Source organism: Corvus kubaryi, unplaced genomic scaffold (genome assembly GCF_017639235.1).
Source record: "Corvus kubaryi isolate FWS band 111438036 unplaced genomic scaffold, C.kubaryi_AGA036_p1.0 132, whole genome shotgun sequence".
NCBI classification, from domain to species: domain Eukaryota; kingdom Metazoa; phylum Chordata; class Aves; order Passeriformes; family Corvidae; genus Corvus; species Corvus kubaryi.
Genome location: NW_024580666.1, coordinates 8,956,107 through 8,983,542, shown reverse-complemented (window position 1 = coordinate 8,983,542; position 27,436 = coordinate 8,956,107). Strand labels below are relative to the sequence as shown.

The following is a 27,436-nucleotide window of genomic DNA, read 5'->3' as shown; positions in this document are numbered from 1 at the left end:
GGGAAGAGTTACTGTCTCACTTCACACTAAACTATTTAGTCATTCTTAATCAACAACAGTAACAGTGGCAGGCAAGAATATTCTCAATATGTTAGAACATCTGCACAATGATGAGAGAATGCATTTCCACAGTGGATCAGAGCAGTAATGTCTCTTCCTCTACATATTTGAATCTTTTTAATATTATGAGACTTGAAATACTCCTTTCTAAATGGACATATTATTCAATTTTGTCCCTTCTGGTAGATGCATTTAGAAAAACTAATTGCTCTTAACAACTGTTCAAGTGTTATTAAAATGAGATCTCTTGTACTGTTTACACAAAGACTACCCTGTTCTTTATTTCATTTCTAATTTCCAAAGAACGGTCCTGAAAGATTCAAGTACAATAAAGGCATGAGGGTCTGCAGATATTCTACACACTACCCTCAAAGTTTAAGTTGCACTTTTGAAACCTCGTAACAGGCATAAGAAATTGACAATATTACATAACACTGATCAGTAAAAGAATTCACTTTGGAATGCCTTTGTAAAATTATTTCTATTTTTATATCTCAAGGATTACTGCTCCACTCCATTTAATGATTCATTAATGCCACAAAAGTAAAATGAATATGTGAGGTTAACACTATAGCTATTAGCTGTAACCTAACCAGTGTTATACTGCATAATTGATCTATTTTCTTCAAGAATAATATTCAGGAAAAGGGAATTACTACTACCATCTCTATAAAAAGTACAGAAAGCCTGGGGCAAGTGCGTGGGATAATAGCAAAGACAAGAGAAAGGAAAATGGGAGCGCACCAAGAGTTTATTTATAAATATCTGGGAACTCATTGCTTGGCATCGTGTAATGTCTACACAGTCTCACATTGATCTAACTTTTAGACTGTGGCTCTATATTTAAGAACATAAAAACTAAGAATGAGCACACTAGACTTCTGACACTCTTCCCAAAAATGAACGTAGCTCTTTCCCAGTTGAAACTGTTTCAAGACTGTCACTACAGGGATAAGATTTCCAGAGTTTGTTCCCTGTACAAGGATTTTTCTAATCCAGTGTTGGCAGAACTTCAGTGTGGTTGAAATGACAGCAATCACTGTTAAAAAATCATGTTAACCACTGTATGCACATCTAATTTTTTCTTCAGCTTTACCCTCTGCAACCATCACAAGTCAGGCTTTGACGTTCTCCTGTCTCTCCAGGAACACTCTATCCAGGTGGCAGGCTCAAGCACATATTTCTTTCAGGATGCAATTCCACAAGTCCAGCTCAGTTTTAGATATTGTCCCTAGGTCTCACTTCTCTTTCCTTCTATTTTGCATTAACATATCCAGCATCCCATTGCCTCTTCATTAGGTCACAGGTACTGAACAGGTGGGAAAAAGCAATTTCACTTTCTCTAACCTCCTGTTAGCAGGAGGCTACTAGCTACTCTGGTAACAACAAATCTATCTTGTGACCTGAACCACAGTGCCATGAATGGGGACAACTGGGGGATTTTGTTCACAATCCCAATAGTAATTGAAAGCAAAATGCTAATATGGCAACAGCCAATTTTATTTGCATGAGAATTTTCTCCTTGTTGGTTGTCCAGGTCTGGTTTCAATGCTGTTTTGCTTAAGTAGCAGAGGATGGCCCTTAGCAAACTGAAGAATCTTGACTGCTTATTTAGAGATTTCCTGGAGATGAAGAGCTCATATGCCTGAATATTTGTGGGATTTGGCATCTTGTTTGTTTGCCTTCCAAACAGACCACTAGTTGTAGTATGAAATAGGATCTTTCCACAAAACTTGCCTTTTTGTCCTTCAGATAAAGCAAGTCACATAAAACCTAGGACTTCCTGAAGCTCTTCAAATTATGTCTTAATATACCACATCAAGTCTGATCCATACATGTATAAAGCAACAAACCAATGAGCCTGCCTGCATTACATTAATGAAATTATATTTTGCATTTAAAGACCTTTGAAAAAGAAGTGACACTAATATGGACAGCCTTATTTGTATTCATCTCACTAAATTTTGTTCTCATAAATTTCAATAATCCTTCTCTATAGCTGGCAATTCAATGACAGATTTTTTCAAGCCTTTAAGTAATACCCCATATCCTTTGAGCAGTCTGGTATCCCAGCACCCCCTTCTTCCAAAAGCACAATTAATACTTGCAGATGAGAAGGGTTGTTTGTGTCACATATTTTATGGGCAGCTGTAATTCTTCTTCAGAGAAATTCTTTCCAGCACTGCTGGCTTAAAGGAAGCCTGCAGTTTCCACAAGAAATCCTACTGACTTACCTTCTTCTCCTCATGGCAGCAAGTAAAAAGCACAAAGATACAACAGAGAAAATATAATAAAATAGTGCATTAGGTACATTACTACTTTTGGTTATAACCTCACCCTTCACACTGGGTTTAAACTCAGAGGCTGTAGCTTTAGTCCTCAGGTCTGCCAAGCTCCCAACTCACTCCACATCAATACTCCATCTGTGTCTCAGTTACCTATCTGTAAACACTGAAAAGCAATACTTTTTCTTTCTGCTTCTAGCTTGTCTTTTTTAGATGCTGGTGTTTTAAAAGGAGCTCTCCTTCACTGTTTTGGCACAGCAGGGTCCTCATCTCAGTTGAAGGTTCTTTGGTGCAACACTGATCACTATGAGCAGGAGTCATATGCCTCAGAGAACATTATCTTGTTTATATCAAACAGTAGAATAGCATGGTTTTAAAGCAGTGACATACTTGAAAGATTGTACAAAAGCCACTAAGTAAATGCTACGACACTTTTTCCATGCATACACTAGAGAAGCCATTGAATAAAAACATCTTCAAGAACCATACTTGTTGCCTTTCTTGTTTGGGCTTATCCCTATTTCTTTTATTATACAGAAACTCTTCAACAATTTGTATTTTTGGTTTGGGTACAAAGGTTATGATGGCTACAGAAAAGAAAGGAGAAGTATCTTCAGTTTACAGATGTCACCTACTTCCTGAGTTAAGAAGAGTGAGGCTTTTCTGAACTTACTCTTGCATTGTCATGGCAGGTCATGTGTCTCTTCAAATTCTCGCTCTGAGCAACTGGAAGCAGATATTATCCTGAAAGTATTTCTTTTGAGATAAACAAATCAAGAATAATAAAGATCAGAAAGAGGAAAAATGGAGACTCATGCCCAAATTCCAATTTTTTCGTTTAAATCAAGGACTGACTGAGTGCACAGCCAGGCTGTGAATCCATCTTCAGCCAGTATAAATTACTGGTTTGTATAGTCTGAGCCTCCAGGATAAACAGACAATTGTTGAACAATTCATACGCAAGCCAGTCTGCCAGGCTTTTCTGAAGCCATTACCTTGTCCTGAGTTTACCCACCACCACCTCAGCATATGTACACCTGTAACACAGGCATCCAGCGCTGTCAGCTATCAAACAGCATTGAATGAAGTTATTTCACCCACTAACAACAGAGACAAATTTATCCTCAGAGGCATGGATTGAAGGTGCTGCTTAGATGCTGGCTGTAGAGTAGGATTCTTTTGGGGTGTTTTCATCATGAAAACTCTTCATTGTTAACTCCTCACTCCTCAAACAAAGCTTCCTCTATTCTTGCCCTTTAATCAGAAGGGAGTGACTTTCTAGTGAAGAAAGAAAGCTAAGAACACAACAGGATGGAAATTGTTAAGAAAAAAAATCAAACCCCACAATATATGAAAGACATCCTGCTCAGTCTGTTCTCCACTGCTAACAGATTGTTAATCCTGGCAGGAGAGAGCATGGAGATAGATCTGTGGCTGTGAAGAACAGGGAGAGTGTCCCAGCTTGCCATCCATGCACCAATACATCTGCTTAAACCCCTGGGAAACTCATCTTCATGGCTTTCAAAGTTTAAGGATTCAGCAGGCCAATCTACTGGGTAAGTTTTATAAGCAAATGATAGTGGGATGATCATAATAAATTATAGTGGGAAGGATTCAAACATGATACAGAGGAATTCTGGTTTGCTATCAAACTCCAAGTCTCTGGGCTCCAGATACTGTCAAAGCCTACCTACTTGAAGCCCTCTTGGTTGAGAAATCAGCACAAGCACAGCCTTGGAAAAGATGGGTCTCAGAAAGCAGCACTGTTATCACATCTATATGAGAGTGTTGTGACATATTCTCACAGGGAAAAGACTGTCTTTGGGTGTTTGTAAGGGGCTGGAGGGGCTTGAAGGCTACACCATCTTAGCAAGAAATGATCTTACTAGAAACTGAACATTTTGGTTATTCACTGTTGCCACGGGCTGAGTAGAAATTAAAAAGGGTGTGAATATCCCTCTAGAAGGGTTTGGAGCAGAGGCTGGGCAGCCTCCGGGGAGAAAACCTGGGAGGGGCACGGCGTGGGGTGCATGCCTGGGTGGATCCGTGTTGCTCCCTAATGAAGTGCTTCTGTTAAGAAAGCCAAGCCCCAGGATGAGAGCTGTAGCCGATAGAGGCACCGGAACACGCGTTCATGGAAAGGCTCAGAGGAAGGACTGTGTCCACCCATAAAACCCAAACCAAACAGCAACAAAAAAGGGCTTAGCAACTTAGCTAATACCCATGCCTCCTGGCCTCTTTTGCTAAAAAGCAAAAGGTTGTAAATATCAGAGAAGTAAATGTAGCATTTAATCTGTACATATGGTATTACCTTCTCCTCAGTAACTTTTAGGCTTTTCCACCACATTTATCCTATAATGTCAAATACTTTCACTTTTCTGTTTACCCAGACCGTAGTCTCTGATTTGTAAAGGCATTACATAGAGCAAAGAAACATAACATTAATCCATACTATTTATTTTATGGTAAAAGAAAATGGAGAGAATATCAAGTCAAATGGGCCTGTCTGACATTATAGAAAAACCAAACAGCAAAACATTAGACCAAAACTTCACCTTACCTCAAGACAAGTGCATGGGAATATCCTGCATCATTTTTACATGAATAAAATTAGGTTTTTTCTAACAACACTTATGTTTCTACTTGGCCACTGTACGTCTTCAGCTTCCAAAAGGGCCCAGTCAAGTGCTTCAGTAGCTTTGCATTGATTTGGGATTTAGGTTTCTGCTTTTAGCACTTTTAAGTTTGTAACAAAATGCATTTCCAGTCTGCCTCACACTGGTGCTCGGACACAAGGAGGCAGCCCCTCTCCCACTGCAAAAGGTAAAAGGCCTTTTCAGGAGTAAAAATACCCTCAGCTGCCCATGGGCACAGACAGACTGCCTATTTTCCCTTTAAAACAAACCAAACAGACAAACAAACAAACAAACAACAAAAAAAGACAAAACAAAACCAGGCAGCCCACCAAATTAATTAGAAGGAATTAACAGAAAGCATATACTGCCAATTTAACAATCAATTTTCGCCACTTTTTATTTTCTGAGTTTTACTTGAGGGATTATGCATGCATTTTGTCCTTTCAAAAGGTCTGCCTTTTTATTATGATTAAACACTGAAACATAGCATATTTACAGCTAAATTTATTGTCACAGTCAGTCTGAAATTGGCCATTTGGCTGATTAAGTTGTACCACGCAAAGGCACCGTGACATGTACTATTAAGACATGAGAAATGGCAGATGGGCATTTCCAAAGAACCGTCAGCTTTGCAAATGGCAATGCTACAGCTGAATATCATCTGTTAAAAATTATTATCAAAGGTGAGAATCCAGGCTTAACATCCTCTCTGAACATGCTGGAGCATTTCCTCCCACTTTGGGAAGAAGTTTGCCATTTGCAGCAACACACTACTTCATAAAATAATTTTAATAATAGCAGTGGCCATGATGTTTCTCTCAATTCTCTCAATTTGAACCTTCTTTTGCCCTGGTGTGCCCAATCCACTGCTTTTCATTTGATTCTGGATTTTCAGAAGAACAAGCAGCCACACATATGTACCCAAAAGTAACCTAGACTGAAAATTAAAGGACGTCTAAATGGAATTTAAATTAAATCACATATGAACGAAAATTTAAAATAATTTCAAAAAGTATTCCCAGATCAGAGTAAGAAGGATGTTGCTTGATATGAATGGTGTTATATGACCCAGTAGTCTGCAATTCCAGGTCTGCGGAGGATCCTTTTCCAAGTCCAGTGACCCTCAAGTTGCTTCACAGGGCACCACACCACTGCATTTCCTCAGGAGTCTTATCAGCTTCTTTTCTGCCTTTCTTTGACTGCCATTCACTGGGCTCCAGGTGTCTTCACATGGCAAGGCCACCTTCTGGTAGTGACTGCCACCCAAATTGTTCCCCTTAGCAAGTGGAAAAGGATGTAGTACTTCACTGAAACAAGCAAGCAGGGAAGGAGGTCTTGCACTCCAGTTAAACATAAATTTGAAAGGAGAAGCATTTAAAATGTGAAATCCTTGGCCTGTGTGACATGCCCCTCTATTTCCATAAGTACTGCCACAGTTCAAGCAGCAAAGGCAGTACCTGGCCAGTTGCAGATTAAACAGTCCTCCAATCATTTTGAGGAGAACTACCCATTTTCTTGAGGTGAAAGGAAACAAAGAAGAAAACACACTGTCTCACCTACATAAAGTTAGGGATCAAAACTTAAAAGCCAACCTTCTAGGTTTGAAGAAAAAACCTAAACCAGAAAGCATTCTTGTTCTAATCACTGATCGTGAGGACAATGGAAGAACTAGGTTGTGACCAAAAGCTATCAATCTCAGGTGGCAACAGTGCTCTCAAATTCATTTTCACACTTTCACACTCTTCTGTAATTCTATTAAAGTTTTTAACCCTGAAGAGGAGACTTCCAAACAATGCAATACTATACTTAAAACAGTACTGCTGAATGCTACTGAATGTAACATATTTAGATGGCAAACTCTTAGAGACTAAGGTTATATCTTCCTCCATGTATTTTTGCTGAGAATACTGTCTGTACTCCAAAAATTGCTTACCCTAAATAAAATATCTGAGGAATACAATGGAATGTGATCTGTTACTATCTGTGTGCTGAGTAAGGGGCATTGCAAAAACCAATCTGTTTCTCCCAAGAACTAAGAGACAGTCAGAGTTGTCTGCCAGTGACACAGTAACCTTGAAAATTCATAAAACAAGAATGCAATTCTTAAGAAAAGTGCAGAGATTTTAGTAAGGCCAGACCAGTTTCATGAAGCAGATGAAAACAAAACTGGAACAGAGGGGGGTGAGAATTCTCTGCTACATATTCAAGCTGCATTTTTAAATGAAATGTTTATCTGTACTTGAAAATCATGCTAATAATGACAGCAGCAATGTGGGAGATCTGTATTAATGTATAAATTAATTTTCAACTGTTTTCAATATTAATTACACTACAGACTTAATTGAAGACATTTCAAACCTGTTTTTCTATTTTACATTGAGCCTCAATTATAATTCTGAGGAAGAAGGCTACCTTCAGCAGCAGATATACCAGTTACATACCAGTTTTGCTCACAATAGAGAAAACAACCTCAGGGAATTGTTGATTTGGCTTTGCCCTATTTTTGGCTATTCTTAAAAATTACCTTTTAAATATGCTTACTATCTAAGAGTGGCAAAAGTGTTTCTTAAAATACTTGCATACTGTGAAACAGAAGAATGGATGCAGTATTTCTGTAACATTAAAATATTTCTATACAAGTTACACAGACATAGAAACATGTCACACCCCCCCAAAATAAGATGTCTAAAGAAGGCCAAGCTATAATGAAAGCAATAGAGTAATACTCCAGCAAAATGAGAGTTAATACTTTAAACACCCACGACTCCTAATCTATTTTTTATCAATTATTCCAAGAGCTCAACAGAATCTACTTAAACACTGAGATGAGAGAGTGGACAGGTGGGTTACTAACTTTTAAAATGTACATTTATTATCCAGGGAACCAGCAATAATAGCATCACAGAAAAGTAAGGCTGGAAGTGCTCACTTGAAGTCCATTCCCCTGCCCCAGGGCAAAATCAACTATACATAAACCATTCCTGACAGATATTTGTCTAACTTGTTCTTAAAAACCTTCAGTGACAGAGACTTTGCAACCTCCCTAGGCAACTGGCTGCAGTCCTTAACTATCCTTACCATTACAAAGATTTTCCTAATGTCTAACCTCAATCTCTCCACTACAGTAAGCTTGACTTACTTCATGCTCTATCCCCAGCAGAACTGGAAAACAGTTTCTATTACTTTACTCTTTACATGAAATTTCCATATAGTTTTAAATGGTTATCACATCTTCCCTCACTCTCCCCATTCTGTAAATGCATAATGGCCAACTAGGTCATATGCAACCTGCTGTAGCAATTTATTTGGTCTCCCTGTAATCCCCTCAAGGAGCCTCCCTATTCTGGCACTACCACCCCTGTACCAGAGACATCTCCACCCAAAATGCCAGCAGTTAAGCAAAACAAGGTGCAGAGAGAGAAGCCAAACTGGATGGCAGCCTCTCAGATTGCCTTCCTGCAAAGAAAGGTCTCACACAAACCAGAAGAAGCCACTGTGGAAGATGTGTGAAGTGGGGAAATCTACTCACCACAGAGAAGGGCGGAGGAAGAGACAAAGGGTCAACTCTAGAAAAGAGGGGGACAGGCTCTTACACAACCTGGAATTAGGTTGCAGTTAGTTGGTCTGGAAGTGGGAGGCGTCTGGAAACAAAGTAAGGTGGAGGAAAGCAGTGAAAAGCAGGAAGATTATCAGAAGGGTAGGGAATTTGGAAGGGAAGTGAAACCGAATGTACAAATGGGGAGGGATGAAGGAGCCTCAATACAGAGAGAGGGGATGTGGGCACTGATGGGAGAAGAGCCAAAGAGAGGTTGTGACAGCATGAAACAGGACAAGAAATGCAGCAGAAGTCCTGCATGCCAGGAAATATAGCACAGAGGTGGGGACACTGGAGAAGCTCCACCAAGTTGTGTTTCTATGAGCATGAGGATCTTCTAACAGATGAATTCTTTTTCCCTGCTAAAGCAGGGCCTGTGGGAGTACCAGCCAAGCTGAGGAGTTGCTCCTTGGGAGTAACCTGGTCTCTCTGGATATGGCCCAAGGTCAAGCTTCAGTGACAATGACTTTCAGACATAAGGCTGCGAGGGATTATGGAAAGATTTGAGGGTGCCATCACTTTCACAGGGAAAGGTGTGAGGGATAAGATATGCAGCTATGACAGAATGAGATCAGGAGATGACAGGAAAAGACTGAGGGGCAGGGGCCCACTGCACAGAGCAACCTCTTACTATTTATTCTAGCTTCCGTAGTGCCAGAGCTAATAATCCCTCTAGCAGTGCTGAGGGTCACAGGGCAGGAACGCCTCTGAGTCAGTCCAGGTCTGACAGAGCTTGTGCTGAGATGGAGTTAATAAAATCCTGATAAACCTAAGCTGACCTTGCAAGGTCAGGAGGCTTCGTACACTGATTCCTAATCCGTCCCATAGTGTTCCCCTTATCCATTGATCATCCTGGATGTCCCTGTGCCACACACTCCCCAGTGATGGAGAGCTGACTTCAGAATCACACTGATCTCCTAAACCAGCACTCAAAACACACACTAGTGAAGGAAGTGGCTGATTTTAAAAACAGACCTTGGCTGGCCAGAATCCCCACCGCTGTTATCCCAGCACTGGCATGGCACTAAGTGGCCCATGCAGAAGGTGGAGAACTTCATGTGCAAGCGAAGAGGTCCTTCTGACCATCACACCAAAGCACTGCTGCATCACGGCCACATCTTGTCATGTAGCTCAGTGCAGCAGACATGCCCTGACACAAATCTGCACTGCTTCTGGGAACCTAGGAAAAAAAATCTTTAGAAAGTTTGAGAGTTACTGCTCTGCTCTGAAAAAGACCCTTTTTTCAATTCCCAAGGGTCACGTTGTCTAGACCTCTGGCCATCCATTCTGCTCTTCTCTGGACGGGCCCACTGAGCGCTGCCCAGAGCAGAAATAGTACACCAGCCACACAAATGCCAAGTAGAGTGGAAAAATTATTTTGCAGGCAGACTCCTGTCCATATATTCTAGCATAATATTCATGGCATAGTATTGTTGATTCACAGCCATTTTCTGAACCCTTGCAACTGCCCATCTGTTTTCTGCAGACCTGGTGTCTCACCAGTTATTCTGCATTTTGATTTGCACAGCTGATTATTCCTGTCAAACCACAATTTAGAACTTGTCCTTGATGAACTGCATCATATTTACTTCAGATCAGTTCTCCAATATACCACATTAATTTGGAATTCTAATCCTGTGCTCAGAGGGTTTACATCCTTCCCCTGGTTGGTGTCATCTGGAAATTTTGCATGCAGATTCTCATATCTAAATCATTAATTAAAATATTGAATATTTTCTGGCAATCCAGGGCAGAATCCCACTTGACAGATCCTTCTAGTTTGACTGTGAATCACTAGTAATTATTCTGAGAACAGCTTTCCAGCCAACTGTGTACCCACCTTGTAGCCCGTTGTACCACCTTGTTTATGCAAAGGTGAAAGATTTCCAAAAATCAAAATATATTATTTCTCTACTTACAGGAAAATTAAGCTCCACTGACAAGGTACCTTCTGGGAAAAAATCCCATGCAAATTCATTTATCATATTATTATCTACAGGCTAGTTATTAAAAAATTCAGTTGACTATTTGATTCAAACTTTTTTCCCCAAAAATTTAAGATAAGATAGCTACTCCAAAGGGGACAGGGAAGGACCCAGGCAAGTTTACATGTAGGTGCAGCGTTCGCCCTTTCACAGATCTTGTGAATCTAAACTGTCCTCCAAATGTTCTCCAGTGTAGCCACTAATTGTTCAGGCATAGCTTCAGCTATTTCACCCTATGTTGAAGAGATAATTTAATAAGTTCTAAAACACCCATTATCCTATCTCATTAGTTTATAATCTGTTCTTTTCCTGCTCTAGTTGGAATTCTTACCGTTCTCAAGGTGGCAGTTCTTTTCCTGCCACTTGATTACAGATCACCCTTTTAGGCAAAGAATGATGCAAAAAATTACATTAATTACTCGATGCTCTCTGCACCATCAGATCATGAGTTTTGCAATTCCCTCTCAACTAGTAGCCTGGAAACTGAGTCTTCCTCTTATTACTACTGAGAACATAGTATGTTTCTTTGTTACCATGACCTTCATTAGTTGTACCTTGTTCTGTGAACTGGCCTACCTGATTTGACCCTCGCATTTTTCTCATCTTCTTTTACACTCATCTCCAGTAACATATTGAGCTTCCACCTTCTGTATGAGTCCTCAGTTATCAGATCATACAATTTTGTCTCTTCTCACACTTTTTTTACTGGAATGCCTTTCATTTGGGATTTTAATACTCTTTATTGTGACTGGGGAAAAGTTATTCCCTTTAAAAATTGCCAGAATTTCTCAGGTTTGTATCCCAAGAAATATTACCTATCAGTTCTATGAGCTCAATGCAATCTATTTTCTTGCATTCTATTGCTTTTATTCTTAAGTTCTCTCTTCTCACCTTCTGAAGAATGATAGGCTCATTCTTTCCTGATTGCTACCACTCAAATCGCATTTTACCATCATAGGTTCAGCCATCTCTTTCATAATCAAGCCTAGGAGCACCTCCCTTCCACTGCTCTTTCTACATTCTGTAATCATGAACCTATTATACTCACATGATCTACGGAATTTAGTATTTAGTCCATAAAGTGAAAAGATTCTAAACATTTGCTATTGTTTGGTAATACATGATAAAATGATTGGGTGAGCCCATCTCTTGGGACAAGAGCCATCTGCAAAAAAGGGAGTCTTTGGCATCAGCGCCAGTAAAATGAGCGTACAGACAGGATCAAAATATCTCCTAGCCATAATTGTAAGCCTTTCCAGGTCACAGCAGTTAGCAAAGTGGAAAGGAGGTTTAGGAAATACTCTGAGAGTGGCTACACAGAGGCACTGTCCTCCCAGGCTTCTTTTGCCAGCATTCTGGTCAGCTGTAAATTGAAATGATTTCTCTGATTGTTGCAATAGCTGCAATCGCTTAGCATGTCTAGATTCAGTGTTGACACCACACAGGCTTCAGATAGCAAGCCTTTTTTGTACAAATTAGCTCCCTTCTCATGTGGCCATGCCCCCTCTGCTGCTAGCAGATATTGTTCTCTCCTACAGCTAAACTGGCACTCCAATAAAACAAAAGGAGCACTACAGCAAGGATCAGAGGAGCAACCATATGCACCTGCCATTACGCTTTTATTGCTACTCTTGAATTAGCATAACACAGTCCAACGGATTTCTCTGAGAAATACACACCTACCCACTGTTTATTATTGCTGAGTGCATCATATAAATGTAACAAGGAACAAGAAAGATCTCCACAAAGCGAATATGGATATCAATTTGATACAAGTTGGAAGTTTTCTCCTCATACAAAGAAAATATAATTCAACCTGTTTCCTTAACGAGTCTCCTTGAACGCATGGTGCACCTTAATGTTTAATAACTCTTTAGTACAGCTGCCAAGATTTGAGTATGTTTATTAACAACTTTACCTAAGGGCAATTCCAAAGGAACATAAGAATTTCTTACAGGAGACCAAGCAACCTTCATGCCATTAAGTCTCCAGAATAGGTCTGAATCTGCTGGGTTGCCATCACACTCTGACTGTTGTCCTGGGCTTCCAGGGACCCCAGATTCATCTCTCTGAATTTAATGCAGTACTACTTGCCAGGTCTTTTCCATGCAGCAGCAGTCATGAGGTTACCAGCTTTCTGACACACCCCTGCCCAAGCACCCTGGTCACAATGCCAACTTGTGGGAGCTAAGGGATAGCAGACACAGGGGCAGAAGAGTGTAAAAATGCACAGAAAGTAATGTAATATTGCAAGGGTGTTAGAAGTAATAGTGTTTCCAGCAAAGGAGAGCCAGGGTAAGGAAGAGAGCAGATATCCTCACAGTTGGAATTTTGGTAGAAAGCAAAAGAGTGACAAAAACTCCTAGGAAAGAGCTGAGAACTGGCGGAGAGCAGTGAGGACAAACAGGACAAGAACAGCAGTGGGGAGCTTTAGGAGTGTGCTGCTGGCTAGACAGAGGAGGGCGAGCCCTGCGGCTGTCCCAGACTTCCCATCGCCCATCAGCACTGGAGCACATGTGGAGGAGAGCTTCCTGTTTCCTCTCCTTCAGGACGCGTCTCACTGACACACACAGAAACCATGCTGTAAATCAAAGCAGTGCAAGGCAACAGAGACAGTTCAGAGCTGCACTACCACTCCAAACTTCTGTCCTGGTGCAGACAGCTGGACACAGAATCACACCCCACTGCAGCCAAAACTCCTTCTAAAGGCAAACATTTTGTATTAGAAAAATAAATGTTTTGCACATCACTAGTTTACACTGTGATACTAATCCATTATCTAGATGTATCAAAACAAGAGCACTATCCAGTTGATTTTCTTTGCATTTCTTGCTGCATCTCAGCTGGCTGGCAGACATGGAAACAAAGCAGCAGGATCTGCTGTTTTCCCCCTCCTGCCTCTCAAATCAGAAACCATCCCAGACAGAAAAAGCACTGTATGAACTCCAGCAGACTTTACACTAGAGGGAGCTTTCCTCAGAAAGTCACACCACTGTGGCATCCTCTTTCTCATTACATTATTTTCAATCCATCTACACAGAAATACACCAGACTGAGGTGAAACAGTTACCATTTTAACCCTCCAGTTTAGCCAGTTCAAGCATTGCAGCAGGTCAGTCGTGCAGGGGGGAGTACAAAGAGAGGGTACCTGGCAAGTTCTGCCCAGAGATGTGGTCTGGCAAACGAGATAAGGCTCAACACTGACATGTTGCTGAGAAGCCTCCTCATAAGAACCATGTCCATCCTGCAGCCTCACCAAACTCCTGTGTTGAGCACAGGAGCAACTTTACAGACTACATTTTATACTGACCCAAGAGACTGCTCATGGTTAAGCTGTTAATGAGTACTTTAACGAGGAAAGCTGAGATCAACCTTCCCCAAGGCTCGTGGCCATCCATTTCTGAAGGCTGAAACATGGATAACTGTGTTCCTCACTGCTAATACAAGTGTTGAACTGGTCTTCAAGTGAATTATTTTAAAATACTATTTAAACTGAAAGTACTACAAGATTGAAAACAGTCAGGACCAATTCAATTTATTTTCTAAACTCCAGTAAACTGTCCCAAGACTATGAGCGGAACTAGAACAGAAATTCTTACCTGTGAAAGCATTTGTGGCCTGAAAACCAGCTTCCTGCATACTGCTCTTCCAGAGAAGCTTGAGATTCCCGTCTCAACCTGTCCTTACTGGAGACAACTGCTGAGCTTGTTGCTGTCAAGTCACTTCCATCTTAGCTCGTCAGAGTCCATTTCTCTTTCCATTCCTGTTTTTGGCACCATCCAGTTCCCACCTGTTCCCAGGTCTTTCAATGTGTAGGCAGAAGGGATCTGCACTGAATCTAAGCAGAAGTGTTGGACAGTCCCATCAACCAGCCAGCCAGAGGATTTGTGCCATGATGAATGTGAAAATGAAGCAAATTGCCTGTCAAGACCTCCTTTCTCTTTTACAATTAAGTTCTAATCCTGCGTTCATCCAGCACCATTTTTTCAGGTCTCAGCCAATGGTGATGTTCAATTGTCTCTCCTCTCTTGTGTTCCTCTCCCCTCAGGCACGCTCACTGAGAAATTAAAGAAGAAGAGATTATGTTTCCTGATGACCTGTAGCAACACCAAAATTAACAGACTCCAGGGAACAAAAAACCCAAAATACATTATCAGGGATTGATTGTACACATTAAAGGAGATCTTCAGAAGGCAAATCTTGCAATTTTGCTGAGATGCAAAGTGTGACCACACAGCTCTTTGAAGTGCAAAGAGGAACAGTGCTGAGGGTGTCATATGCATCTTTGAGAACATGATATGATTTGCATTTCAAAAGCCATATTTAGCAGAGATGGGGGCAGCAATACAATAACAAAATTGCAGTTAAAAGAGAAAAGGAAAAATACTCAAGGCTCTCAAGTCTAGTCTATTCAAAACCATAGTGAAATTATTAGCATTTGCTTCCCTCCTTTTCTGGAGTGTGCCAGCACTATATATGCCATTCTTACAGTCTTCTGTGGTTAAAAACCTTTGCATTTCTTCCTGTTGATTACCAAACTTTGTGTGTTGCTGTCGATTATCTTAAAAACATCTCAGTTGTAACACAGACGACGCAATTCAGATGCCTTCAGACATGCGGTGAGGTTAAAAACACCCACAGGCTACACAACAGAAAGGTGGTTACATTTTTCTTGATCCTGCTACTTCTACATAGCATGGATACTTGCAGCTCACTGAAAACCACAGTTGTTCCAAGTCCAGCTTTTAAAAACTAGGATACAATTACTTTGATGGGCTGAAGGCAAACAGCAGACAGGCACATGTTTAAGGAGAAGACTATTTTAGAAAACAAGGAAGAAAAGAAAAGAGGACTTGGAGGAGAACCCACTCACTCCCCAGCCATCCTGTTCCTTCATGTAATGATGCTTGGCTCACTATCTCCCAGCTCAGTGGCACAGGCAGGTTGAAACTCTATCTGTGATGATCTTATGACCTACTAACTGATTTTAGATGATGAATCCAGCCAGGGCTTGCAGTACTGGATTGGACCCAAGGTCCACCTGCTGGAGCAGCCCATACCAGAGTACGGCAGTCCCAGCAGCTGCTGCTTTGGAGAACAGTGCAAGACCCAGCTCAAGGAGCAGGTGAGAATAACGCACCGCTTGCTCCGCTGCTCCACTTCACCCTGACCTGCAAGATCTAGAGATGAGCTTACACCTGAAGCACAAGTCTGATTATCCCAGATAGTCCAAAACTGCAGAGAAGATTCTCATGCTGCTTGGTGTACAGTCAGCCAGGCCTTTAGGGTTTCATTTGGGACCCACCTTGGGGGACAAAAAGGATCTCAAGTGTGCCACTGAAACCAAGTGAGCCTGACACCTGATGAATATTATTTTCCTTGGAACACAGTGAATGAAAGCTAGCTGCTGGCAAAGATGATTTTAGTGGTGTTGCTTTTTTCCCCGATTTTGTTATGCCACTATTACTGAAGAACACATGTTTTTGTCTCAACACACAGCACAGGAATGACTGATTAGTTACTTGAATTCAAATCTAATAATTTGCATTCAAATCAAATAAGGTTACAGAACAGAATTAAGATGTTTTCCCCATTTCTTACCCAAACATCTCAACCTAATAGAGAAGTAAGTGGAAATTAAAAGGGAGAAAGAAAAAAAAATTATGTGTAGTATCTTTTATCAGAAAATGCTGCATAAAAGATTTTAGAATAGTGTTTAAAAAGCCATTATTCCTGAATATTATATAGGTCCCTGAGATGCTTTTTCAACCCTTTGAAGTGCTCTATGCAACTAATAACCATTTCATATGAGGTTATTTTATTCTAAAATATATACAACTGAGCAAGTATAATATATATATACACAGCAGCACATAGTTCTTTTGGGTCTTAATGTTGTGCTAATTATCCTGTAATGACTATAGGTGGATGCTGCACTCATTTCCCAAGCTTTTTCTCTAGAGGCCTGAGTTTCCTCTATATTTATAAGAGCGGGTCCATATTTGCATTCACATTTTCAGTCTTATGACTTTGGATTTTGGTTTATAAATCCAAAATTTTAATGCCTCTATTTTCAACATTTTTATTTCTCATCTTAGAGTTGCTCAAGAGATATGCAGTAACCCCTTAGCATCCAGGGAAATTTTCCTATTGTTATATCTATGTATTAGATATTATAAACTTCTAATTCTTAAAAGAATAAAATATTTTCACTTTACTGAAAATTAATATTTTATTAAAAGAATAATTATTCTCCACATCTTCAGCGGTTCTGCTGAACTAGTTAAGAACACAATAGTGCTGAAGAAATGCTACAACACAGGCACTTTCAGTAACCACTGCTTCTTCAGACAGAAAGATGTAATTTTAACATTACAGACACTGAAACATTTAGAGAGCTCATTCAGACCTTAACATTTAAAGGATAGTGCACTGCATCAGGTTTAAGTCCTTCCATAAGGACTCGTGAGAAAGTACATGCTGGTATCTCTTGATGCCCTCAGTGAGCATTTTCTATCACTGCAAAAGTGCTCATCTCCCATGCCAGATAACGAACTTGGAGGTGGCTGGCAGGATGTAACGAACTGGAGCAGGCTGTTGGGGCAAGACTGTGCAGTCCTCAGTGCTTGCTGGGCCTTATCACAATTTGAAACCAAGTTCAGTACTTATAAAATGCTTCTAGGGTACAGCTACATGGACTATTTAATGATCATTTTCATTTGGCAGACTTTAATTAGTCACATTTGCACCATTTCAGGTTTCTCAGATTACAAATTCATCCACATGAAGATGACAAAGCAGCTCAAATGATACCACAGCACATCAGGAAAAGTGCAAATTTCACTTAAAACAGCATGTAGAGCTATGACCTTTCTATTGTACTTCACATTATCCAGAAATTTTCCATTAAAGCTGAGCCTGTGTTTAAAAGGAGAAGGTTGGTGTTTGTTTCCCAACAGACTGGCATGTTTGCATGCATGCAAAGGGTCAGGATCTCTGCTGACACATTTCAGTATGGCTCAGCCAACTCCAGTGAAGCCATGTGTTTATCCTTTTATACCAGCATGGTGCAGAAATGCTGAACCAACCTGCTGAAGGGCCCAAAGAGTGAAAATGCGTATCTGAAAAAGAGAGTAGAAAATAAACAATACTGATAGAACTATAAGAAGGTGTGATCTTTGATGTAATTTTTTCACAACCTGCAGAGACCCCAGTGGGAACCGATTAGATGGCAAGAGAAAATGTGGACTAGAAAGACTAGAGATTTTCTCTTTGCTCCCTCTGTTGCCTCCTTTCCAACAGCAACAAGAACTCTGCTTCCACTTCTGCTTTCATTCATCTACTGCAGTATTGAGTCTCAGAAACAAACCAGAGCAAACCATTGTGTTGTATAAATATGTAGCTGTGCTATAAAGATTCTCAGCTACTATGCACTTACACAATGGAATACCTAGCAGAAAAACCAAATCCATTTGTTTTCATCCTCTCCGCTTTTCTCAGATTTGGTCCTGGGAAAGACACCATCACATGAACCTCACATAAATTGCAAACAGAAAGTATTTTGACTATTTAACACCTTATGTGACTTGCATGTTCTCACAGTATATTTAGCTAGTAAACCTGTTATTTCCCTTTTCTAAACATTCGAAGATGCAAAAGGGTCACTGTAAAAAAGAATCTGAGAGAGAAGAGTAAGCAAAGAGTATAACTAAATTCTGCATTAATATCTACATTTTATGCAGTATTATGCAATCATCAGCCAGGACAAGACTGGAGGAACTTGTTCTGAAAGAAGAAGTGAAATACTGCTTTTTCCAAGACTGATATTTCTGTAACATCTTGAAAAACTCAAAAGCACCGGCTGACATGTAAATGCTGCAAATTGGTTTTTTTGTTTGGAGGGGGGATTTTTCCATTTCCTTTCACTATATAAAGTCTGCTTCTCTGGCCCCATGCTTTGGTTCCCACACAGGCATTAAGAACTCACTCGATATGTTGCCAGAAGGGCTACGGCCATGGGAAGCATTTCCTGTGATAGCTCTCGGCATCCTTTAGGAAGCTAAAGGACAGCATTGCACTAAGGTGTATAACACATTTCCTAACAGGAATATCTGTACAGGAAGCCCACGCATTTACATTTTTAAGAAAGTTGCTGAACAGCTTGTGAGCTGTGCTTTAAATTAAATTAATCAAGGGAGGACTCATGCTTGGATTTCTTGCTTTCAGGTGAACAAGTGTAAAAGGGGAGAGAGCTGAGGCTACCCTGCCCTGCTCTCACTGTGGTCCCTGCGGGTGCTGACAGGGGCAGACCCCAGCGGGAGCTCAGATGTTGCTGGCACTGACCCACTCCGTGGATGAAAGGAGGAGAGAAGCACAGCAGGCTGAGCTGGCAGCAGGACTCCAGCACAACGGGAGATTTAAGCACATCTCCAAGGAAAAAAGTCTTCTGACTGAAACCCAGAGAAGTACTGAACCAGCCACATACTTAAACACTTGGCTGAAGTAAGGCCCATACTTCCCTTACGTTAAGGCAGCATAGACTTGGATATATTTTTAAGAAGCTTCTTAAAACACTTCTAACATTTTGTTTTTATAAAATTGGGTTCTTCAAAATACCTTTTCAATTTTGCTAAAGCCATTTAAAACGAAGCTCTTGTGCACACATATAGCTCACCTCTCCAGCTCCTTTTGGATTTATCATGTTTTCCAGGCTTTGGCTTTGCTTCTCATAGATTCTAAACTAGATAAATTAATACCTACCAATTATACCCAATCTTTTTCAGTGGAAAGGCCTGTGTTTTACTCTGAGATCTTCATTTATTTTATTTCCTCCTAGCTATAATTTGTCTTCCTTCTAAGATATCGTTGTACCAGTGCTAAGTGAATCCTGGTTCTTGGAAAATACTGTGCTCCACAACTCAAAGACCACTTAAAAACTCAAGGGGACTTTCACAGGAGACCATACACAAATCAAGCAGAAACACAGATGTTCAAAATATGTTTATCTAAGTAAATCTTTCTCTCTCTCTCACATGCATACATACATATAATTTGTTTTTACTTTCAGTCTTCAATATTTGCGTAGGTCCGTTGTGACTTTTTAAACAGCTGCTGTATTTTACTTTTTTTGGTGCATTTCAGTGACATACAATATGAGTTTGTATGTTAAGTTACATTATACACATTTATATTCCTACAGATATTTTCATATACTCTTAATCTTTTCAGGAAATTGTGTCCAAGCTTCTTTACTTCATTTTTGTTACAGCACTCCCTGAATTGGGGCAGATGGAGGACAACTAAAGTAAGGTGTGGTCTTTCTTTATTAGCTGAAGCAGGAAACAGGTCTTGAGAAAATGGCACATGGCCAAACCCCAGGAGTGTTTTTTCTAGCCTGCTAAGAAAATGTTCTGTAAAGCAAAATATATCCCAAACACCAGCACACACTGCAAAAAATCACTGCAGACAAGACCCAGTTTAAAAGAAAAAGGATGAGAGTTTCAGTACAGACACTTTTCCTCCTCTTCCTCCTCCTGTTTATTTCTTTCTGGAGTGAAGCAACAAACTGAAGCAAGTAATAAATTGGTCTGCCTGGTAGCTTCATGCCAAAGTAAATAGCCTCTGGTAACCATATAGAAAGTAGTATTTCACAGAATCACAGAATATGCCAAGTTGGAGGAAGAATTATCGAGTCTAACTCATAGCCCTGCACAGCACCATCCCCAAGTGTCCAAGAGCATTGTCCAAACACTTCTTGAACTCAGGCAAGCTTGGTGCTGTGACCACTTCCCTGGGAAGCCCTTTCACATAGAAATCCTATAAATAACTGATAACACAAATGAACATGCCACATTCCCTTCCATTAATCTTGTTAAATGAAAGAATTAATTTGGGTCCTCTATTTTATATCTCTGCAAACAAACAAAGGAGCCATACATTTTACCATAGCGCTGCTAACAGAATGCAGTCAGTGGAAAACTTTACTAATATCTCCATTAAAAGCTACTGGATTTGGATGAGATAATTATTGGGAGAAATTGTACAAGCTGTATTACGCAGTCCAAATAAGAAGATTGCATTGTTTATTTTTGGAACTCAATAAAACTATAATTACCAGAATCTGTCAAGAGAAATCATTAATCATGCTGCTCTATTAACCTGACCAGTCAAAGAAAAACCTGAGATCTGAATTTCATTTGCCAAAATAACAAAAAGGTTGTAAGTAAAGCAAAAATTACACTAGGCAGAATGAAAAAAGATGACAAGTTTTTGACTGGTGTTTCTGTGACTTGAGAAACGAGCAGTAGACAGAAACCATGGGAATTCTGCATATCTCAAGACTTTTGAGTATCCAGCATCCAGCTACAATCCAAAGAGCGTTTAGCAACCCTGCACACCACTGGAAAAACTGTTGCTGTGAGTCACAGCTGCAGAACCTCACCACCCTGACAAGCAGCAGCAGGATAGGGAAGTTACTCATTTAACCTTGCTGTGCCACAATGGATGTGTGAGCAAGGAGGGGACACCTTAGGAGAACACAACATGGCCACTGCTGATCTGCTGTTAGACCATCATCAATGTGGAGCTGAGCATGAGACACATTTCTCTCCTTCTCCACTCCAACAGAATCCCACTGCTGCTTCAACAAAATGTCTCTTCTGGCTCCCTTTCACCTCATCCTGAGAACCCACCACACAGACACACATTCTGTATGTTGTTTCCCAGGTTCCTGGCTTTTCTCATCAGCCAACACAAGCTGCCCAAGCTCTTTATCTAGGTTTTTAGGTGTAACAGGAGCACATGGTTATTTGCCATCTCCATGCATTTCTCTTGCATAATAAAAGCAAACAGGCAGTGCTTCTCTTCTGGAGCAAATTACAATTATGTAATACATGCCCATCATCCACAGAAGATCCAATGGCAGGCTGCCCCTCTCCACTGACAGCATCTTCTGGGCAAGGGCATCACATCCACCGAAGAAAGGGTGCACAGATGATACCAGCTTCTCCCACTGCATTGATTAGAGCAGCCAAAACTCCTATTATACACAATAAAGATACAGACACACATACCTACTTGGCTTATAAAAGTCAGGCTTGTGTGGATCTAGCCAAGCTGCACTATGTTTCTGAAGGCAGAAATATCTGCACTCTGACTGTTCTGGAAAGAAAATGTAGAAAACAGCATCTCTCATGTGAAAATCTCAAGCATCTTATTGACACAGAATGGCAGAGTCCTCCCACAGTACAGGTGACCATAGAAGTAAACATATACGGGTCTCTAAACATTCAGGGGTTAATAGGAGTTACCCAAAATTATTCCAATTTCTGTCAAAACACTTGGTACAATTGAAAAAGCACAAAACAGTGCTCATTTTGACAAATACAAAATGCAGAGGAGAAAATACAATGAAAAAATGAACTGATGCTGAAGAGACGCTCAAGGGGCAAGGAAGCTGCTGGAGAATGAAACGACTGTCTTGGAGTATAAAACTGCCACCTGCACAGCACCTCAGTTTGCTATGCACGACTCTGGGAAGTGAGTGTGCTCAGCCAGTCTCAAGATGGACATGGCCTCATGTGCACCTGGGCCATGACCAAAGAAAATCCTCTTCTGCTAAAGAGTAAATCATTAATTATACAATTGAATTAGCATAAACTGACACCATGTTATTTGAAGAAGCACTGATATGAATGTCCTAACTTTCTGGAATGCTGTATCAGTCAGTGCAATTAATGTCCATCTGCTGTGAGCAGCAGCTGCTCAGGAGAGCAAGGAAAGTAAGAGAAAAGTCCACTAGCATTTTATGCACATTGCTACACAAAGCTAGTTCCAGCTTCCTGTGAATCAAGCCATGCCACAAACTGCATTTGGTTTATTGACAGTGTCTCAGGAGCCAACATCGTCTGCACGCTGCGTGAAGAAAAGCAAATGGAACATTATCCAGACAAGAAAAACCCAGTTTGAAGAAAATGTTAACAGCACTGAGCACATCAGCTGCAGGGTGTTCCTAGCACTACTTGGAGCAGCACAGCAGACACAGGCATTCTGCAATTTAACTGCAGTCTGTGCAATGCAGTCTCGTGTGTATGCCTCTCCTAGCCTAAATAAGGTGCGCAACTATTTCTGACTGCACAGATGCACTTTACTTCCAGTACCATAGAAAACTTAAAAAGATATATGACTACATCTGGAAGGGATCTTTGTTACAACAGATACCTAAAACTTCTCCTATAGAACGGCATCAGATTTTAGATGACTGAAAAATCCTGAGGTTTGCTGATGCATACTTTACCAGTTTTGATTTTCACACTAAACTACAACAATCTACATGAAGTAATAAGAGTTTTAAAATTCTGTTTGCCTCCACTGAGACCAGGTCTCCATTTTGATCAATTTCTAACAAAACTGGTATGTTTAAATTGCATCTCCATCATTATATTATGGCTGAGCTCTGAACTCAATGGAACAATCCAGAGATGCAAACCATTGCTTCAACATGGTCTCCGGCTGCTCTGCTTTCCAGACCATCCACTTGAATGCTATCCTCTGAATCACACTAGATAACAAGATTAATATGTATCAGAACCGTATCCAAGCAAAACTTTCTCCTACGTCCATGGTGGTTTTGCCCCTGCCAGACTAAGGAAAATGAACTCTGCCTTATTATTCAATAATCCAGATAACACTGAAGGAAGTGCTCTCTCAGCGTTTAAACATGTGTGCTTTTGAGCCCCACAGTCAACAGGGCATAAGTACTTGCCTCAGCAAGTCTTAGCTACAACTAATGACACAATTTTACTCCAACTTTCAACACATAAATGAGAAAAGGAACAAAATAACAAGTTAGCATTTCTTGTATTTTTCTTGGACTTGGTACATTGGACTTCATATTTCTGGGCATGTTATCTGATCTCTCTGGGCTTTGGATCCAGTCACTAAAGTACATATAACTTCTACCTGTGGATTAAGGAGCTATAAAATGCTTAGGGAACAGAAGCGCTGCTGGTAAAACAGACAGAAAATGCTAAAGCAAAACTTTGATTAATTTGGTTTTGTTCTCAAAGTATAGTGCTCTCAGAGTATATCATTCTCCCAAGATCCAAACCAACTCTATTAGCACTGTAAAATCATGCCGAAGAAACGCTTTTAACTAAGTTAGAGGTCAATGATTCTTTATTTCCAGGTAATACCAACAATACATACTCTGCTTTAAGTCTGGCCTCCTTCAAAAAATCTATTGGAAAACTGCTCACAAAATGCACAAAAATTCACGTGAAAAGCACATCTGGGAAGCAGTATCCTGAGGTGATCAGCTAAATCTCATGTCCCAGAAAAGCACATTCTCTCCAATCCCTCATTACTCAACACACAAAAAGCAAAGAAGTTATTTTTTCCTGTGCTTGAAGAACAGCTTTTTACATAAACAAACTGCATAAAGGCATGGGAAGCAATGCTGTTACCAGTTAAATCTGTGAAACTTCCCAAGTTGAGAAGTTCTTGCTTAGCACAAATATAAGAGAATTTCAACTCACTCACTTAGCTCCAATTCATGAAGCATTCCTAATCCTAACTGGCAAAACCAGACAACTCATTAAGAACACCATACTTGTGTTTGTGTAAGCTAGTGCCCTACCTATTTTCTACCAATGTTTTTTAATAATAGATATATTTTAACGTACCCTTGTTGTACTTTAAAATCATTCTTGCTATGCTCATGTACAGTGTCTGGATGCAACTGAGGCCTGAAACTGCATGGAAATGAAGAAGTATGTTACTAACACAACACTGGCAGCACCTTCTTTAATAACAGGGAGGGAAGGTTGACCAAGCAACTCAAAAGTTGGTATTTTTATGAAGGAAAATTGGGCTGATTTGTTTTTCTCAAGCAAACATCCCATTTATCTGTTCTCATACTATCCGTGCATACCATACCTTAGCTTTGAGTTTTACAATATCCTTTTAAGTATAAACCCACAACTTTTACTTTCAAATGTCCATGAGATTACACGTGTAGTATTTCAAGCCTACCTGCCAGTCCTCTCCCCCACCACCACAACCCTCTGTAATAAAGACAGATTCCTATAGGAAGGGCCTACAGTCGTAATTTATAAATAATTACATACTGTAATTAAAGCTTCACAGCCACAAACGGAAACACTGCAATCTCATATTAGAAGAAAATAATGATCTCTGCAGATGAACAATCATTATCTTCCTTGTTCAGTCATGGAGTTGCAGCTTTGCTTTCCCAGCTGTTAACCTATCATCAGTCTTACCATAAAAACAAAGAATACTTTTTGCCTTTCCACCCCACCACCCCCCCTTTAAAACAAGTGGAAAATGTAATGAGAGTCTTTGTGCCTTTGATAATTAAGCTTCCAATATCATGGAATTTGCTCTAACAGGAGCATCTGCTTGCTGCATTGCAGCCCTACAGCTAAGAAAGCGTTGGACTTATTAATAAAATACAATAAAGAACTGAACATCTGGGTGGGAAAGATTCACAGAAAGGGAGAAGCTTGTTTTCCTCTCAAAATATTCAGGAGACAGCAAAGCTCATCCAAATAAAATGTGATTTTTCTGTTGAGGAAGCAGCTGGAATCAATGATGCTGGTTATTCTTATTGCACTATATCCTGCTGTAAGAAACAAACCTATTTAGAGGAAACAGAGGGGAAAGCAGGAAAATCCCTCCTATAATAATCTACCACATAGTTAAAAGCTCCTGATAGTGCAACCCATTCCCATGCCCAAGGAACAGGCAGATGGGTATACATAAGTTCTTTCTGCTAACAGCGCTGGCAGAAAAGGGCTTCGTATCAACACTTCAAATACTGAAAAGAGAAAACAGGACAAAAATAAAACAAGAAACACTAAGATCCCAGAAGAGTTAAATAGCTAGAATTTTGGATCAACAATTTGAGCATCTTATATAACACAGTTCATCATATGGTACCCAGTCACTCATGCACCAAGAGCAGAAACTGGGTTAACTACAAAATTTCTCAGAAACAAATTGAAACCTTGATTTTAAAACACTTCTAAATGTGCCAGATACTTCAGTACACTGTTCAAAGTTAATTACCATCAAACTAAATATCTGTGCTTTGCATTCTTTTTAAATGCAAAATCTGTGGGGCTGTATGCGGATCCTGCAAACGGCACTCGATTTCTGTAAGGCTATGCAGCATTTCTTCACACCCCTGAGCTAAGGGAACATAAAGGGGTCAGAAAACCTTTCTGAAGGAGGATGGTCATCCTAGAACCTGCAGGTAAACCAGAATCTTCCATTTGGCAATGACACACAGGCTTGACTGCATCACCCCACCTCCGGCTGAAAGGGATGTACCCCATGGCCCGGGGACCCCTGCCTGCCCTCCTATCTTCTGGGACAGCAGACAAACATTAAGGGCTGCTGTCACTGCGGGGACAACCCCAGAGGAACTGCATCAGGTCTGCCTTCCTATGATCTACTTAAGAAGATTTACTTACTTCTGAGTCCCATTTTTTGGAAGGAGTAGGTTGCTACCCGGTACATGCATAAGCTAGCAAGACTGATCCTGATTTATCTAGATGTTTTTCTGACTCTTCTTATCTCTTCTAGCTTAAAACTCCTAGTCTTGTGCTTGTTGGTGCTCTTTGTTCTTAAACAAGATGCAAGAAAAAGCAACCAAAATGATGTGTAATATCTGCTCCCTACCATGATGACAGAACTAAAACCAAACCGACCGACCCTGGTATGTTAATTCAGTACACATTATGTATTGGTGAAGGGCCATTTTTAGTCACATATATCTTCACAATTTTAAAAGCCAAAGGTTTTGCTACTGTTTGCATCATGTTATACACCAAAACACCTCGACATAAACCCTATTTTCTATCTGTTGAGACTTCATGATATGACTGAAGCTCCACATTTATTTTAGAGTTCAAAAAAGGCTCTGGGCTTTTTATGAAAATCATACAGAACTCACATGGAAAAAAAAAATTATCAAATATGCATTTGCAGAGAGAGCTATGTGGATTTTTAACAAATAACCAAATGAAATTTACATTGTAGCCAGAAGCAAACATCAAAAACTCCAGTTCAGAGGGGTACTTTTTTAGTAACACAATCACTTCGGGAAACTATTAAAATAGCACAAACTTAAAAGCAGCATTGGCAAAAACTGAATGTAGTTCAATTCCAGTTTCCAACTCAATGCCTTTTTTGCACACATATGCTTTGCCCTCCATACTCAGCTGCATAATATAAACCACCAAACTGCACTTATAACAAATCTGAACTGACAATGCCAAATTTTAATTGAAACAAATGAGAGAAGTTGGGCAACGCATAAGCATTTTATAGGGAAGTTAACAGCACTCACAGCTGGCATAAACCTCCACCCCTACAAGTGAGAAAGGGATCTAGTTTCCTCCTTTTATTTTAATCCTTCCTTCAAAAAACCAGACAAATCTGCCAAATTAAAAAAGCAAAAAACACTGCAAATGAACAGTCTGACAAGTGGTGACTTCAGGAAAAAAAGTTATTTTCTCCCTCTTAATGAATGAAAATGCATTCCGTCTCCCAATTCAGAGGAGCTTTCTTGCAGCCTTTTTTTATGTCAGCAACTTGCAGCAACCTCTCGTCATTGTAAGTGCTATGTAAAATGTCTCTGAAAATTGTCAGTGTATTTGTGTACACACTTGTTTGTAAATTTCTTTGTACAAAGCCCTAGATGCAAACCATGCTGCAGTAAATGCTCTTTTAGAGCACTTCATGGCATCAATGCTATTGTTTTTCTGCTTAAAGAGAAAACTAATTCACACTAAAAGAAAAGATCACCTCACAAGGATATGAAGCAGCACTCCTCCAGGTGGTTTTGCTGCA

General features: G+C 40.2%; 1 protein-coding gene across 2 annotated transcripts in view; it reads right to left on the bottom strand.

The window, feature by feature from the left end:
* The window catches only part of LDLRAD4 (low density lipoprotein receptor class A domain containing 4), a 279,350-nt gene that overhangs the window by 167,017 nt on the left and 84,897 nt on the right, over positions 1 to 27,436 (bottom strand). For both annotated transcript variants that reach the window (XM_042032084.1, XM_042032074.1), the window contains one exon: positions 14,161 to 14,618. In XM_042032084.1, the coding sequence (XP_041888018.1) occupies positions 14,161 to 14,200 (40 nt within the window). In that variant the 5' untranslated portion in view covers positions 14,201 to 14,618. The remainder of the gene's footprint in view (positions 1 to 14,160; positions 14,619 to 27,436) is intronic.